Here is a 13,027-nt window from a genome sequence, read left to right on the forward strand (position 1 = left end):
GAAAGTTCCCGAATCTTAACCCAAGTGGAGCTAACTGCTTGCTACCTGCATCGTGTTTACACTGCCCTCAGGGACTAGATTTTTACCGCCTCAGTATAGAGCTAATTTGTCCTTTCTACCTAGGCTTTGTCCATTGTTCTTCTCTTTTGTCTCCATCACGGGGACTGCAATGCATCAGAGAGATGCACAGTGAGGAGCGAGTGAACAAATAGTTGCATTCTCATCTAGCTGTGCACCAATAACCTTTCTGGTTGAAGTATCACATCCAATCATCTTATTCTAAAATTCATCATGCTTTGACTAAAGATTAATTTTATATTGAGCTTTTATCATAGTGTAAATACTATTTGCATTACAATTGGATAAAGTAAACTTTTTAAAAAAATATTTTATAACTGTACTTTATATATTTATTTAGAATATACCTTATGCACTACGGTTTATAATAATAGCAATTAACAGAGTCAAATGCTTAAGTAATTTTTTTTAAACTTTCTTTTTTTTTATTTTTTGTGTCTCTCACATCGTGCATCTCCATCCCATTTATTTCCCTGTCTCTTCGTATCCACCTTCTGCCCTTGCAACCTCACCCAAAATAAAATAAAATTTAAGAGAAAAATAAAAGAAAAAATAAAAATTAGTCTCATCATGGAGCTGTAGTGTGACACAGGTCACAGAGTAAGCCCTTGATCCATCTATCTTTATTTGTAAGTGTCATGGCGAAGGGTCATTGGTCTGATTCGAAACTTCTGGTTTGTATTACACTATTGATGCTGGACCCTCACTGAGACTCCTCTTGGTTATCCTGCTGTTCCCCTGTGTTGTGAGATCCTGCAGCTTTGGGTCTGCAGGACCGATCCTTTCCTGTGTTCCAGCAGATCACAGATGGGGTGGATGTTAGGGTGGGCCAACTCATAATCTTGGTTCTGGGCCTGGGTAGTTGCAGAGTTGGTCAGCCCACAACCTCTCCCTTGTCGGTACTACCATGGTGACTTCTCTGGTATCACCCTGGTTATTTTATCCCTTGCAGCAATGATCAAAGAATGGGGCCAGTTCTCTCCCCTGTCACAGGTGGTGAGGGGTGAGGAGGGCATCACTCCCCTGTGCACAGCACTATATGGCAGATGAAGGGCGGGCTCAGATTTTCCACACTCAACTTCTTGTGGCAGTGCCCCATCAGTAGGGCCAGCTCTACTGTGCTGCCCAGGCGAGGTGCAGGGTCCACTTTCTGGAGTGCTGCAGTTTAAGGGGGAGTGTCTGTTGCCAGCAGCAAGGGGTAAGCAGGGGTAACTCTCCCCCAACTACACCGCTGGATGACAGACAAGTAGTGAGGAGCTCTTGCATACTCAGCTTCAGGGCGGGCTCACCCTCACCTCTGCCAACACAGTTGCCTGGGTCATATACAGGGCCTGTTCCCCAAGTTCCGCATCTGGTGAGGGGCAGGGGCAGCTCTCCTGTCCTTATGCCCCCAGGGCCAGCTCACCCACGGCTTCAGGCACACAGAGGAGGGGCATCTCTTCCCCTACCTGTGCTGCCCTATGGTAGATAAGGAGTGGGATCAGATCTTCCATGCTCATATTTCTTGGGCTAGTCCACCCCTTCCTGCTCAACAGGGTCAACTCTACTGTGCTGCCCAGATGAGGGGCAAGGCCCACTTTCCCAGGTGTTGCAACTGATAAAGGGGAGGTCAGTTCCTTCTCAAGCTGGAGGTGATAGGGGGAGGGGGAGGGTTAAATAAATCTATTTAAATTGATTTGACTGTTTAGTGATTTTGGCTCTATCATAAATATGACATAATGAGTTAGTGCTGCCACAAATGCCCTCACATTGCTTTGACTTGTTACCACAGCTCTAAAAGACCCTGACGCAAAACTTTGGGTCTTCACTGTGCTTGTAAAAGGCTTTTGGAAACCCTAAGAAAAAGCTAATTTCTCCACAGCACAGTTGATAAGGTCACTAAGAATCTACCTCTTACTCTTCAAAGTCTTCTGCATCTGGGAGAGACTCATGGATATTTCCTAAGGACAGTCCTGTTCTTCCCAGACCAGTAAGTAGGTGGGACATGGTTCTCTCTGGGTCTGCCCCTGGCTTATCCAGAGACATACTGAAGGCCAATTCGCTAGTGCACTAATAAGAGCTAGATTTGCATCAAAATTCACACCATCCCAGGGCTGTGGGTACCAGTGTCACAGATGTACTCTGGGGTATTGGCTTTAACTTCTTCTCAAGACTGAGCCTTCCCTGTTCAAGCAGTGATTAGTTCATGGTTCATTCTTATAAACAGATAACAAATGCTCCTCATTTTGTTGAGAAAGAGAGGGTACACTTTGTTATATGATATGGAAAGTAAGACTAAGGACCATGAAGTCTGTGTGCCTGCTCAGAACACTGGAGGAATGTCAACATATTTAGTCTATAGAGCAGCAAAGGAAGACATTTCTCAAAACCATGCGTGGAGAACCTATTGGGCTCATGAGATTAGAAGAATGTTGTATGAATGAAGTGTTACTAGGAAGTGACTTGGGCGTCAATGGTTATTTGACCTTTTGTCATTCTGAGTACACACCTAAGGAGTCTCAGTGAAACAGCAGTTTGGGCCCGAGTCTTCCTCCTGTGCATTGCTGTTACAGGCTCTACAGAGCACACCCTCTAAGTATGCAGTTGGAAGGCAGGTAGGTGATGGAGCTTTCCCACTTCGTTCCAGCAGAAAGTGCCACCAAGCAGATCCTACAGTCCTTAACAGAAACTTTCCTATTGTTCTACTAAAAATTCCTGCCATGATTACCAAAATAATTCAAGATTAGGTCTGAATTAAGACTTCAGAGCAATGGAAAAAAACCCAAATAACCCAGACACTTTGTCTTGTCCACTTGTTCTGTTCTTTTTTTTCTCCTTTTTTTTAATTAAGAATTTTTAAATACAATCTTTTCTCCTTTTATATAGCTATCCCTGTTTCCACTCCCTCCCCTCTGCTGTCCCACCTTTCCCCTTACCCAATTCCATCCACTCCTCAGAAAGGATAAGGTTTCCCATTGGGAGTCAACACTTGACTTTGAAACAAGCCCAAGGCTCTCCCACCTATATCTAGGCTGAGCAAGGTATCCCTCCAAAGAGAAAGTGTTCCTAGACTCCAGTTCAAGCACTCGGGATAAATCCTGGTCCCACTGCCAGTGACCCCACAGACTGCTCAAGCCTCACAGCTGTCCCTCAGTAGGCCTAGTTTGGTCCTGTGTTGGTTACCCCACTATCAGTCCAGAGTCAGTGAGCTCCCACTAGTTCAGGTCAGCTGTTTCTGTGGGTTTCACCATCATGGTCTTGACCCATTTGCTCATATTATCACTCCTCCTGCTCTTGGGCTGGTTTCCGGTAGCTCGACTGGTGCTTCACTGTAGGTCTCTGTATCTGCTTCCATCCATTGCTGGTTGAAGGTTCTATGATGACAATTAAGACAGTCATAAATCTGATTACAGGGCAAGGCCAGTTTAGGCGTCCTCTCCACTGTTGCTTAGAGTCTTAGCTGGGGTCATCCTTGTGGATTCCTGGGAATTTCCCTAGTGCCATGTTTCTCACTAGCCCTTTAATGTCTCCGTCAATCAAGATACCTCCTTCCTTTCTCTCCATCACTATCCTCCCTTCTTGAGCATCCTGTTCCCTCATGTTCTCCTACTCCACCCTTCTCTCCTCTCCCTTCCATCCCACCCTTCCTTCTTTCCCCTCCACTTTCAATTTTCTCAGGAGATCTTATCTGTTTCCCCTTCCCAGGAGGATCCACATGTCTATCTTAGGGTTCTCCTTGTTACCTAACTACTCTGGGATGGTGGACTATAGACTGGTAGTTGGCGCTACATCTAATATTCTATTTCTATATCTCCCCATTTTCCTTTCAGAGAAAACTCAATAACCTACCTTTATAGCGTATATCTAAACCACCTTTATATTTTCAAATAAGAACTCTGAATCTAATCTTCTTTCTCAGTGTTTCTCCTGACCATGACCAATAACAACTTGTGTAGCACATCTGAGAAGTGAACACTGGCAGGGCACAGTGTGGCTGAAGACAGCTGCAGCTGCTAGCGTGTAGCTGTGAGCTGAGAGCGGCAGCCCAAGAAGAGGTGTTCTAGGGGAAGCCAGCACCCCACGGGGGAGAGAGAGAGCCGGAGGTGTGAAAAATGCACACGGGATTGTGAAGAAGGGGCACACATGGTGGAAGCTGTCTAACGGCAAAGCCAGCTGTCTTGGGGCAGATAAGTCCTGTGGCGTTAGGAGACCAGGTGCTTCTGGAGTTTTGGGTGGCAGCTGGAGACTGCTTTAGAAAGGTTACAACAGGAAAATCCCCAACTCATTAGGAGACTTGGGGAAAAAAGAAAAGAAAACCTAGCTGTTAGGGCAGCGACTCTGGTAGGAGATCCCGTGTGCAACTCCCGTTTGTGTCAGTGGCTGCAAAGCTACAGGCAAGAGACTCTTGTGAATTGGTGCAGTAAAGTTGGGTGTCAATTGTTACACAAGTTCTAATTGGTCTCAATAATAAAAACTTGGAGCCAGACAGGGGGCAAATGCTGAGAGCTTAGAGAGAGAAAGGAGCAAGCCATAGCTAACTCTCACCTTGCTAACTCCTTAGTTGAAAAAGGGCCAACTTCCTGTCTCCTCCTGTCTTAGATTCCTCTCTCCACCCAACTTTACCACTTGCAGTCTGTCTGTACAGACCTCCAGATCTCCATGGTTAACTAGTGGCTAGCTCTACCCTCGGGTCTTCAGGCAAGCTTTATTTGTAGAGTACAAACTAGGTATCAGCACACATTTCAAAGGAGTTAAAAGAGTTTCAATGTTCTCACCACAAGGAAATAATTATTAAAGGTGAATATATGCTAATTCCTTTGATTTGATAACCATACTATATATTTCTCTGTATATTTGCATCAGCACATTGGATTTTACTTCACTTATTTTCAATAATGCATGAAAAAGAAATGCCTTCAGCAAATAAGTATGAACACAAAAGAAAGGAACACATATAATCCAGGACACAGGATTTGAGTGTTGGAGAGCACCAAGGCAACACCCTTGATGGCAGTTTTATACAGGCATGGAAGAGAAAAGTGGACTGCAGGGGGTGGTTGTTAGGGGATATTTGTACACTGACTAAAAATGTATCACTGTGACTGGGTATAATAACAAGCTGAAGGGCGAATAACTAGGCAGGAGGTATAGGTGGGACTTCAGGGCAGAGAAAGAACTCTGGAAAGAAGTGAACAGAGTCATCACCCAGATGTGGGGGAAGCAGTATGAGCAGAACTGAGAGATGAGGTAACAAGACATGTGGCAGAACACAGATTAAAATAAATAGGTTAATTTAAGTTATAAAAGATAGTGATACAAGCCTAAGCTATGTCTGAGCCTTCATAATAATGAGTCTCTGTGTTGTCATTTGAAAGCTGGTTACCCAAAGAAAAATCCAACTATAGGTAGTTGTCAAGCAATTAAAAAAAGTCTTTGATTGAAGAGTAATCTGATGAAGTGTGTAGTCAGATTAAAGGAAGTGATAAACTCAATATTATAATAATCCCAGATTTGAACATTTCCAGACTCCCTCTTTCATAGCTATTAGAGGTATTAAACTCAGACAAGTTTTCTTCCACTTAGTTTTATCCTAGACCCTATTTCATTATGGTTTTTCTTCTTAAATCACCACAACTACTAATCTCAAATTCACTTTTAGCTTATGATTTTACATTTTGTCTTAGAAGAATATTGCTGATAGAGAGATACTCTCAATTTCCTAATAATAAGTTTGTGTGTATCTTCTTTTCTCTATTTATAGCAGTGGTGAAAGTGTTCCCAGTCTCTAAATTGCTTGGCCTCACTGTTGCCACCACCCACAGCCCTTATAAGTTAATGTGAACAAATTCTCTGCTCTTTCATCCGCATGCTCCCTTGTAACACCCATTCCCCATGTCAGCATTCTCTCCACTATATTTAGATTGTCAGATCTTCTGGAAATAATCCTTTATTCTTTGTCTGTCCTCTTCCTTTTGCCTAAAGCTCACTCTGTTAGTTTTCTGTTGCAGCCACAAGAAATGTGTCTACACTCAGTATCTTAAAACAAGACACTCTTATATGTTTCATAGGTCATAAACTATGGGGAATAACCTACTTTAAAGGTGGCTGGTATGTTTCATTTCCTCTTGGCTATGAGACTGGGGCATCCGTTATCTGACTACATATTTAGGCATCAGCTCTTTTCCCTCAAGGCTGCCTTCAGTAATGCCCATGCCTTCTCATTTGTCTCCTGCAGATAAGGAGGCACTGAGTGCCTCCTATACTCAGGCCTCTACTTATCTACTGTATCTTTACTTTAAAAACATATTATGAGTTCAAGAACCCATGTACTTAGTTTTATATCATTAATTCTATCCAAAAATAACAGAACAAAAATATTATCTTAGTATCCATAATCTTAATTACACATGTAAAATTAATTTTTGACAGAAAACATAGCATACTCATGGGTTATAAATGGGGACATCTTTTGAGAGGTATTTTGCCTATTATGTTGACATCAATAATAATTTTCATGGAGAGTCAAGCATACTACATATGTAACTAATTTCCAGGCTCTTCAAGAAAGGATTCTGTGCATCTTGAAAGAAGTCTTAATACTGCATTGAAATTTACACTAGTAATAATCTTTTGTTATTCTACATTATTCCTTTAATATGTACCTGCAGGTATGTTTGCAAAAGGGAGCGTTTAAGTCATTCTGTAGTCTTCAGTCAGCATCCATTTCCTATTAGAACTTAATTCAGAAACGTATACACCAAGACTAACCTCACTGAGTGCTACATGGCAGCCAGAAGGCTCAATTCTTTCTCATATTCTTTTTTTATCACTCCAGTAATTCTATGATATATCACTATATCTATTTATAGGTGAAAAATGAAGCTATGCAGGGAGAGGTTGGATATTTTCTTGAACAGAAGGTAGAATATAGATTAAAGTTCAAGCCATCTAATTTCTTCATCTTTATTTCGTCTACGAATCCCTATTACCCTAATGTTTGCCCAATAGCAGTTATTCCAAAGATGTCTTGGAAGAAAAGAACACAGTGAAACATCTCAACACCTTACTACGAAAACATTTTCTGTGATATGACGTGTATCCACACTCTGTGCCCGACCAGCTGTGTGTACTAGAGCTTCCCCCAGGGTTCAGAATAGCTTCTTTCATGATCAGGCATGATTTACATGTGTCCTGATTGAGTTAAATGTTGAAGCTTATGTGGGATTTGAGTTCTGTTTAAAGAATTTAGCATTTTTGGTGGATACTGACTAGAAGTGTGCTTGTGTGAACACACACACACACACACACACACACACACACACACACACACACACTGGTGGACTGGCCATAAATTGAACTGGAAGATTTAGATTTGAAGAATACATTATTATCAAGCTACAAAAATTAGGGAGTCATTTTCACTCACTTCTGTGAATGAGGGATAAGACCCAGTCTTCTTGCAGATCTTCTCTAATTCTGATTGTTTCTGCTCTGGCATAACCCCAAGAGAGATGAGATGCTGAGTCCAGCAAGCATGGCTGCTGTGGATATTTTGTATTCCCAGAAGCCCATGAGCACCTGAGCTGGTCAGAACCTAAGGGACTTTCCAGATGCAATCATATAGCTCTCAGCACAGAGTTGAAAGAAGCAGCAGGGGATCATGGAGAGGGGGTACAGGTTCCCCAGAACTGCTCTTTCTTTTTTTATACAGACCGTGCATGTGACTTTCAGACAAGAGAGCTAAAGTGTTTGAAACTCCAAATCCAAGTCCTAAGACTTGCTTGTCAGCTTAGCAATTACAGCACTAACACTACCTTCTAAAGAACCCAATTCTTTCTTGCCTTTGCCTTTCCTGCAGACTCTTCTTCTTGCCTTCCTTTTTCTATATTTTCTGTCTGTTGTTTTTGATCAGAGACATGCCACCCGCGTTCCGTATCAGACACTACTTTCTTGGAAGGAATACTGCGTCAGATTGTACTTTGAATATGAAAGCTTTGTGACTATTGCCCCTTCAATACTTTTCTCAGAAAAATCTAGTAGTCAGCATATTCATCAAAGACCTTGGCTCTTTTAGACCTGCTCGTTTAAATCCTACTTAATATTAAAAGATTACAGTTTATGAGTGACTTTATAGTATTAAGGGAGAAATAAAATGAGTATGAAAAGCTTGCATGTAAGAGAAACAAAGGGGAGGTTGATAAAGGATATATGACAAAAAGCATCCCGAAGAGAAAGGAGAGGAGTTCTGTGCATAGATAGAGGAGTGAGCGTGGATGAGAGGGAGAGAGTAGGCTATACAGCAAGCTCAGAATTCATACTCACACAACCTTTGGTATAAAGAATGTATACATCTGTTCAGTTTTGACTTTCAACTTTCCTAGTAGGTTAGTTTATTAACATTTCTGTGTTAAAACTCGTGAATCAAAATCCAGGAACAATGTGTGACTTACCTCTTCTGGCCAAGATTTTGTGCTAAGAACAACACAACTGGAACTTAACTGTAAAGGAGTCAAGGTTGGGTCCTTGTTGTTGGCCAGAGAGCTCCATTCATGGTAAGAATCCCAGTACTGTAAGAAGTATGTGTAGAGACATACTTACAAAAGGATGTGCCAACTCAACACGATAAAGGTAAAAGGGGAACTACTTATATTAATTATATACCAAGAATTCATGGAAGATGGCACCATGAGTTACAGCCCTGAAAAATGAGGTTTTTCTTAATTTTCACTTTCATTAATTAATGTTAATTCATAGATTGGTGAGTTTATGTCATTTCCTGACATACATGCATGATGTTGTTTTCAGTATACTTTTATTAAATCACCTACTCCTTTTTTTGTTGCCTTTTCTCTTCCATAATAGTCTATTCTTTCAGCTAGTTCTTGTTTTTTAAAAACTGACATTCTACGTATAGAAAAATATATAATCTTTCTATTTTCATGTTTTACTCTGAAACCTTATTTGAACGACTGCAGTTATATAGTCATAAAAACCATTAAAAACTGGAAAGATACAAGCAAATATTGGAATGAAAACAGAGAGAATGTACCTGGAGACAAAGGAAAGAAAGATGTTTTGGAGAACTGATGCTGGAAACATGAAGAACTGATCATAGAGGCCTTTAGTTCTAGGCTAAGAAGTTGAATATGGTCATTCAATAAGGGAATATTTAAGTTTTATAGTAAGAAAAGTGTCATTTCATGCACGCCCTTTAAAATATCTTGTGTTAGATTATTGATGAATTAGAGAGTGAAGTGACGTTTATAAGTCTATTATAGTAGACTAGTAATGTGGTGTCCTGGGCCTGGAAGCAAGGGTTACAGGTTGAATGTGATAGGGAGGTGCTTGCACAAGCACTTTGAGTCAGTAACTTCATTTGCTGTTCACTGGTTAATGCAGAGGGCAAAGGAGATGCCCGGGCAGTATTTGGGGTATAGTTATAACTGTAGGCATAATGATGAGGTCAGTCAAAGACAGAACACATGTGAAAGCAATGCTGTAGTTTACAGAAGTTACTAGTAATTTCTTGATTTCAGGAACCGAGTACAATGTAATCCTGAAATAAGTTTTACGAAATCACATAAGTCTAGCTCTTCAGGACGAAAAGCAATGCACTGCGATGAAGGGACAGAAGAATAAGGTGGCAGGAGGGAATGAGCTGGGTGGCTGATGAGTGTCTGGAAGTCTATCTCCGTAGGATTTTTGTTAATTGAGACAGGTTTTTTTTTTTTTTTTTTTTTTTTTTGGTTTTTCGAGACAGGGTTTCTCTGTGGTTTTGGAGCCTGTCCTGGAACTAGCTCTTGTAGACCAGGCTGGTCTCGAACTCACAGAGATCCACCTGCCTCTGCCTCCCAAGTTCTGGGATTAAAGGCGTGCGCCACCACCACCCGGCAGGTTTTGGTTTTCTATTCAAAGCTGACTGGAAGTCACAATCCTCCTGTCTCAGGTTCTCAGGTGCCAATACAGGTATGATTGATTTGAGCTTGGATGGATGTCTTTCTGGTTATTCACTGTTTTCCTGATTGTTTTTAATTAAACTTTTCTTTTAGTTTTTATTTTTGAGATTATCATACAATTATATCATATCACCATTTCCCCAAAACTCTCCCTTATACCCCTCTTTGCTCTCTTTCAAATTTATGGCCTTACTTTTCATTAAGTGTTACATGTATATATGTGTATGTATGTGTATATAAATATCTTTAAGTGCACAAATACAACATGCTCAGCCTGCATAGTGCTACTTGTGTGTATATTGACTGGAAGACCTAGGAGACTGTGCCGTGGTGTGGAACTGGAAATCATAACTGGACATTAAAGGTTGAGTAGCATGGAAGTATGGAAAGAGGGAAAAATGATTGTGGTCTAGTGAATGTGTCTTGCCTCAGGAGAGGGCATATTGGAAGTAGAGAACAAAGGAGTTTTATCTCAGTTCTTGAAAAAAAACCACTATTCATACATTGAAAAGGAAATAGTCTAACCTTTAGAGGAAAAAGTAATAGGCACGGGTAAAGAAGAGGGTTGTTTCAGATGACTTAATGAAGGCAGCTTAGAGACTTCAAGAACCTTGTTTCAGTAAGAGATAAGAATGAGTGATAATAATCAAAGTAGATTAATGATTTAAAATAAGGGATTGGATGTCATATGAGGGAAAAATTTTTGTTTTCCACAGTTTAAGCATAATAATGTGTATTTGTTGTCTTTACAGGATAGAGGACCAAACATCTAAATGGTCCCAGGATGAGACGTGAAGAACATAATATCTCTGGGTTGCCTCCCTTCATCTTGACAGGACTGCCAGGGCTGGAGACCTCTCAGCATTGGTTGTTTCTGCTCCTTGGCGTACTCTACACCATCTCCATAGTGGGCAATGCCCTGATACTTTTCATCATCAAAGAAGAACAGAGTCTTCACCAGCCCATGTACTACTTCCTGTCTCTGCTGTCAGGCAACGACCTGGGTGTGTCTTTCTCCACACTGCCCACAGTCTTGGCTGTGTTTTGCTTCCACTTAAAAGAAATCAGTTTTAACTCTTGTATGTCTCAAATGTTCTTTATCCACCTCTTCTCTTTCATGGAGTCTGGGATCCTGCTGGCCATGAGCTTTGATCGTTATGTAGCCATCTGTAACCCACTGCGCTACTCCACAGTGCTCACTGATGCCCGGGTGGTATGGATGGGCATGTGTGTTTTCCTTCGAAGTTTCTGCATGATTTTCCCACTACCTTTCCTCTTGAAAAGGTTGCCCTTCTGCAAGGCTAATGTGCTCTCTCATGCCTACTGCCTTCATCCAGATCTGATTCGCCTGCCCTGTGGTGACACCTCTATTAATAACATATTTGGTCTGTCCATTGTCATCTCTACCTTTGGACTTGATTCTGCTTTCATTCTCCTCTCTTATGTGCTCATACTTCGCTCTGTACTGGCTATTGCCTCCCATGAAGAAAGGTTGAAGACTCTGAACACATGTGTGTCACACCTGTGTGCTGTGCTAATATTCTATGTGCCTAAGGTAGGTGTGTCTATGTTTGCTCGTTATGGGAGGCATGTGCCACATTATGTACACACACTCCTGTCACTTATCTATCTCTTTGTTCCTCCAATGCTTAACCCTGTCATCTATTCCATCAAAACCAAGGAGATTCGTAGAAGGCTTTCCAAAATCCTCCTGGGAACCAAGTTTTGAGAAGAATGTTGTAATGTTAATGTTTAGAGGATGTTTATCTTAACTCCACCAGCTTGTGTTTTGAAGACCATTTGATCTCCTGACTTACAACCATTATTCCTGTTATCAGATACTGGATGGCAGATAGATAATGCTTAGGATTTAAACCACAGTCTTTTCAATGGTAACACAGGTCATTCATTATTTAGCAAAAACATAAGCGTTCCATTTCCTTCTTTTAAATAAAAAATATATTCTTATATTTAGTTTCTTATTATGTCACAATATGTCTCCATTTTCTTTACTAGAAGTCCTACATAACCCTTAATTTTCTCTAATATGAAAACATTATTACAGTGGTGATTTGATTTTTCTACCAAAGATTATCACCAAGTAACATAAGTTAAAAATCTCTTTCACCTTCCCAACCACCTACCCAATATCTATGCACAGAAATATCTATTTTACATAGCACCTGGTATCCCTTTGGCCTTTTAAATGGGGAAAATCAACTTCTTTGTAAATTTTGTTAAAAGATATTTTGGTAATGTTGAAATTTAGCTAAATTTTATATTATAATTTAAGTTGTATGTAAGTATACATAGAATTAATAACATTTATGTATAGCAAAAACATGGAATATGTAAAATTTATTTGTTGTGTCAAAGTTTATGCAATTGCGAGACATTGGGGGTGCATTTGATAACAAGAAAGAAAGTCCACAATTTAAGGATTAGATTTATGAAATTACATAAAATAAATTATTTTACAAAGTTGTCTAAATAACTAAAAGATTTAGAGTATATGGAAAAGACACCAAATAGTGCAACATTGTCCCTTTAATAAATTTGTAGATTAGCTCATCCTCCAGAGAATCAAATGCCAAATAAACGTAAATGTCCTATATATTACCTATGTGGAAATACTTTCAAGGTTACCATAGAATTTCTCTCTCTCTCTCTCTCTCTCTCTCTCTCTCTCTCTCTCTCTCTCGTTGTTCATATGTGAGTGTACTTGCCTGTGTGCTTGTGGAATGATCAGAAGAGGACAATGGGCATGCCACTTTGCCATTCTCTTTGAGAAGGGTTCTCTCACTGTATCTGGAGGTCGGCTGGTAGCCAGTAAGCCTCTCAACTCTCCTCTTCCCACAACTATTCCACGGCTGTGCCAGGATTACAGGGTTTCATGAAGCTATGTATGCCTGGGTTTTTGGAAATTAAAATACTGTAGTCTTGTTCAATGTTAACTCTTGGAAATTTGCCTCCATTATTTTTAAATTTGTTTATAAAGTTTCATATTTTGGAAT

At 40.5% G+C, this 13,027-nt stretch overlaps 1 protein-coding gene across 1 annotated transcript; it reads left to right on the plus strand.

Annotated features, from left to right (window-relative positions):
• The first annotated feature begins 10,797 nt into the window (after window positions 1-10,797).
• LOC130880300 (olfactory receptor 51I2-like) lies at window positions 10,798-11,742 on the plus strand. The gene has a single exon (XM_057779272.1). The coding sequence runs from the start codon at window positions 10,798-10,800 to the stop codon at window positions 11,740-11,742; it is 945 nt and encodes a 314-aa protein (XP_057635255.1).
• Window positions 11,743-13,027: the final 1,285 nt, after the last annotated feature.

The sequence above is a fragment of the Chionomys nivalis genome, chromosome 8 (genome assembly GCF_950005125.1).
Source record: "Chionomys nivalis chromosome 8, mChiNiv1.1, whole genome shotgun sequence".
Taxonomy (NCBI): domain Eukaryota; kingdom Metazoa; phylum Chordata; class Mammalia; order Rodentia; family Cricetidae; genus Chionomys; species Chionomys nivalis.

What these genes read in the sequence shown, in the direction of transcription:
- LOC130880300 (XM_057779272.1), top strand. Translation starts at nt 10,798, where the DNA reads ATGAGACGTGAAGAACATAATATCTCTGGGTTGCCTCCCTTCATCTTG.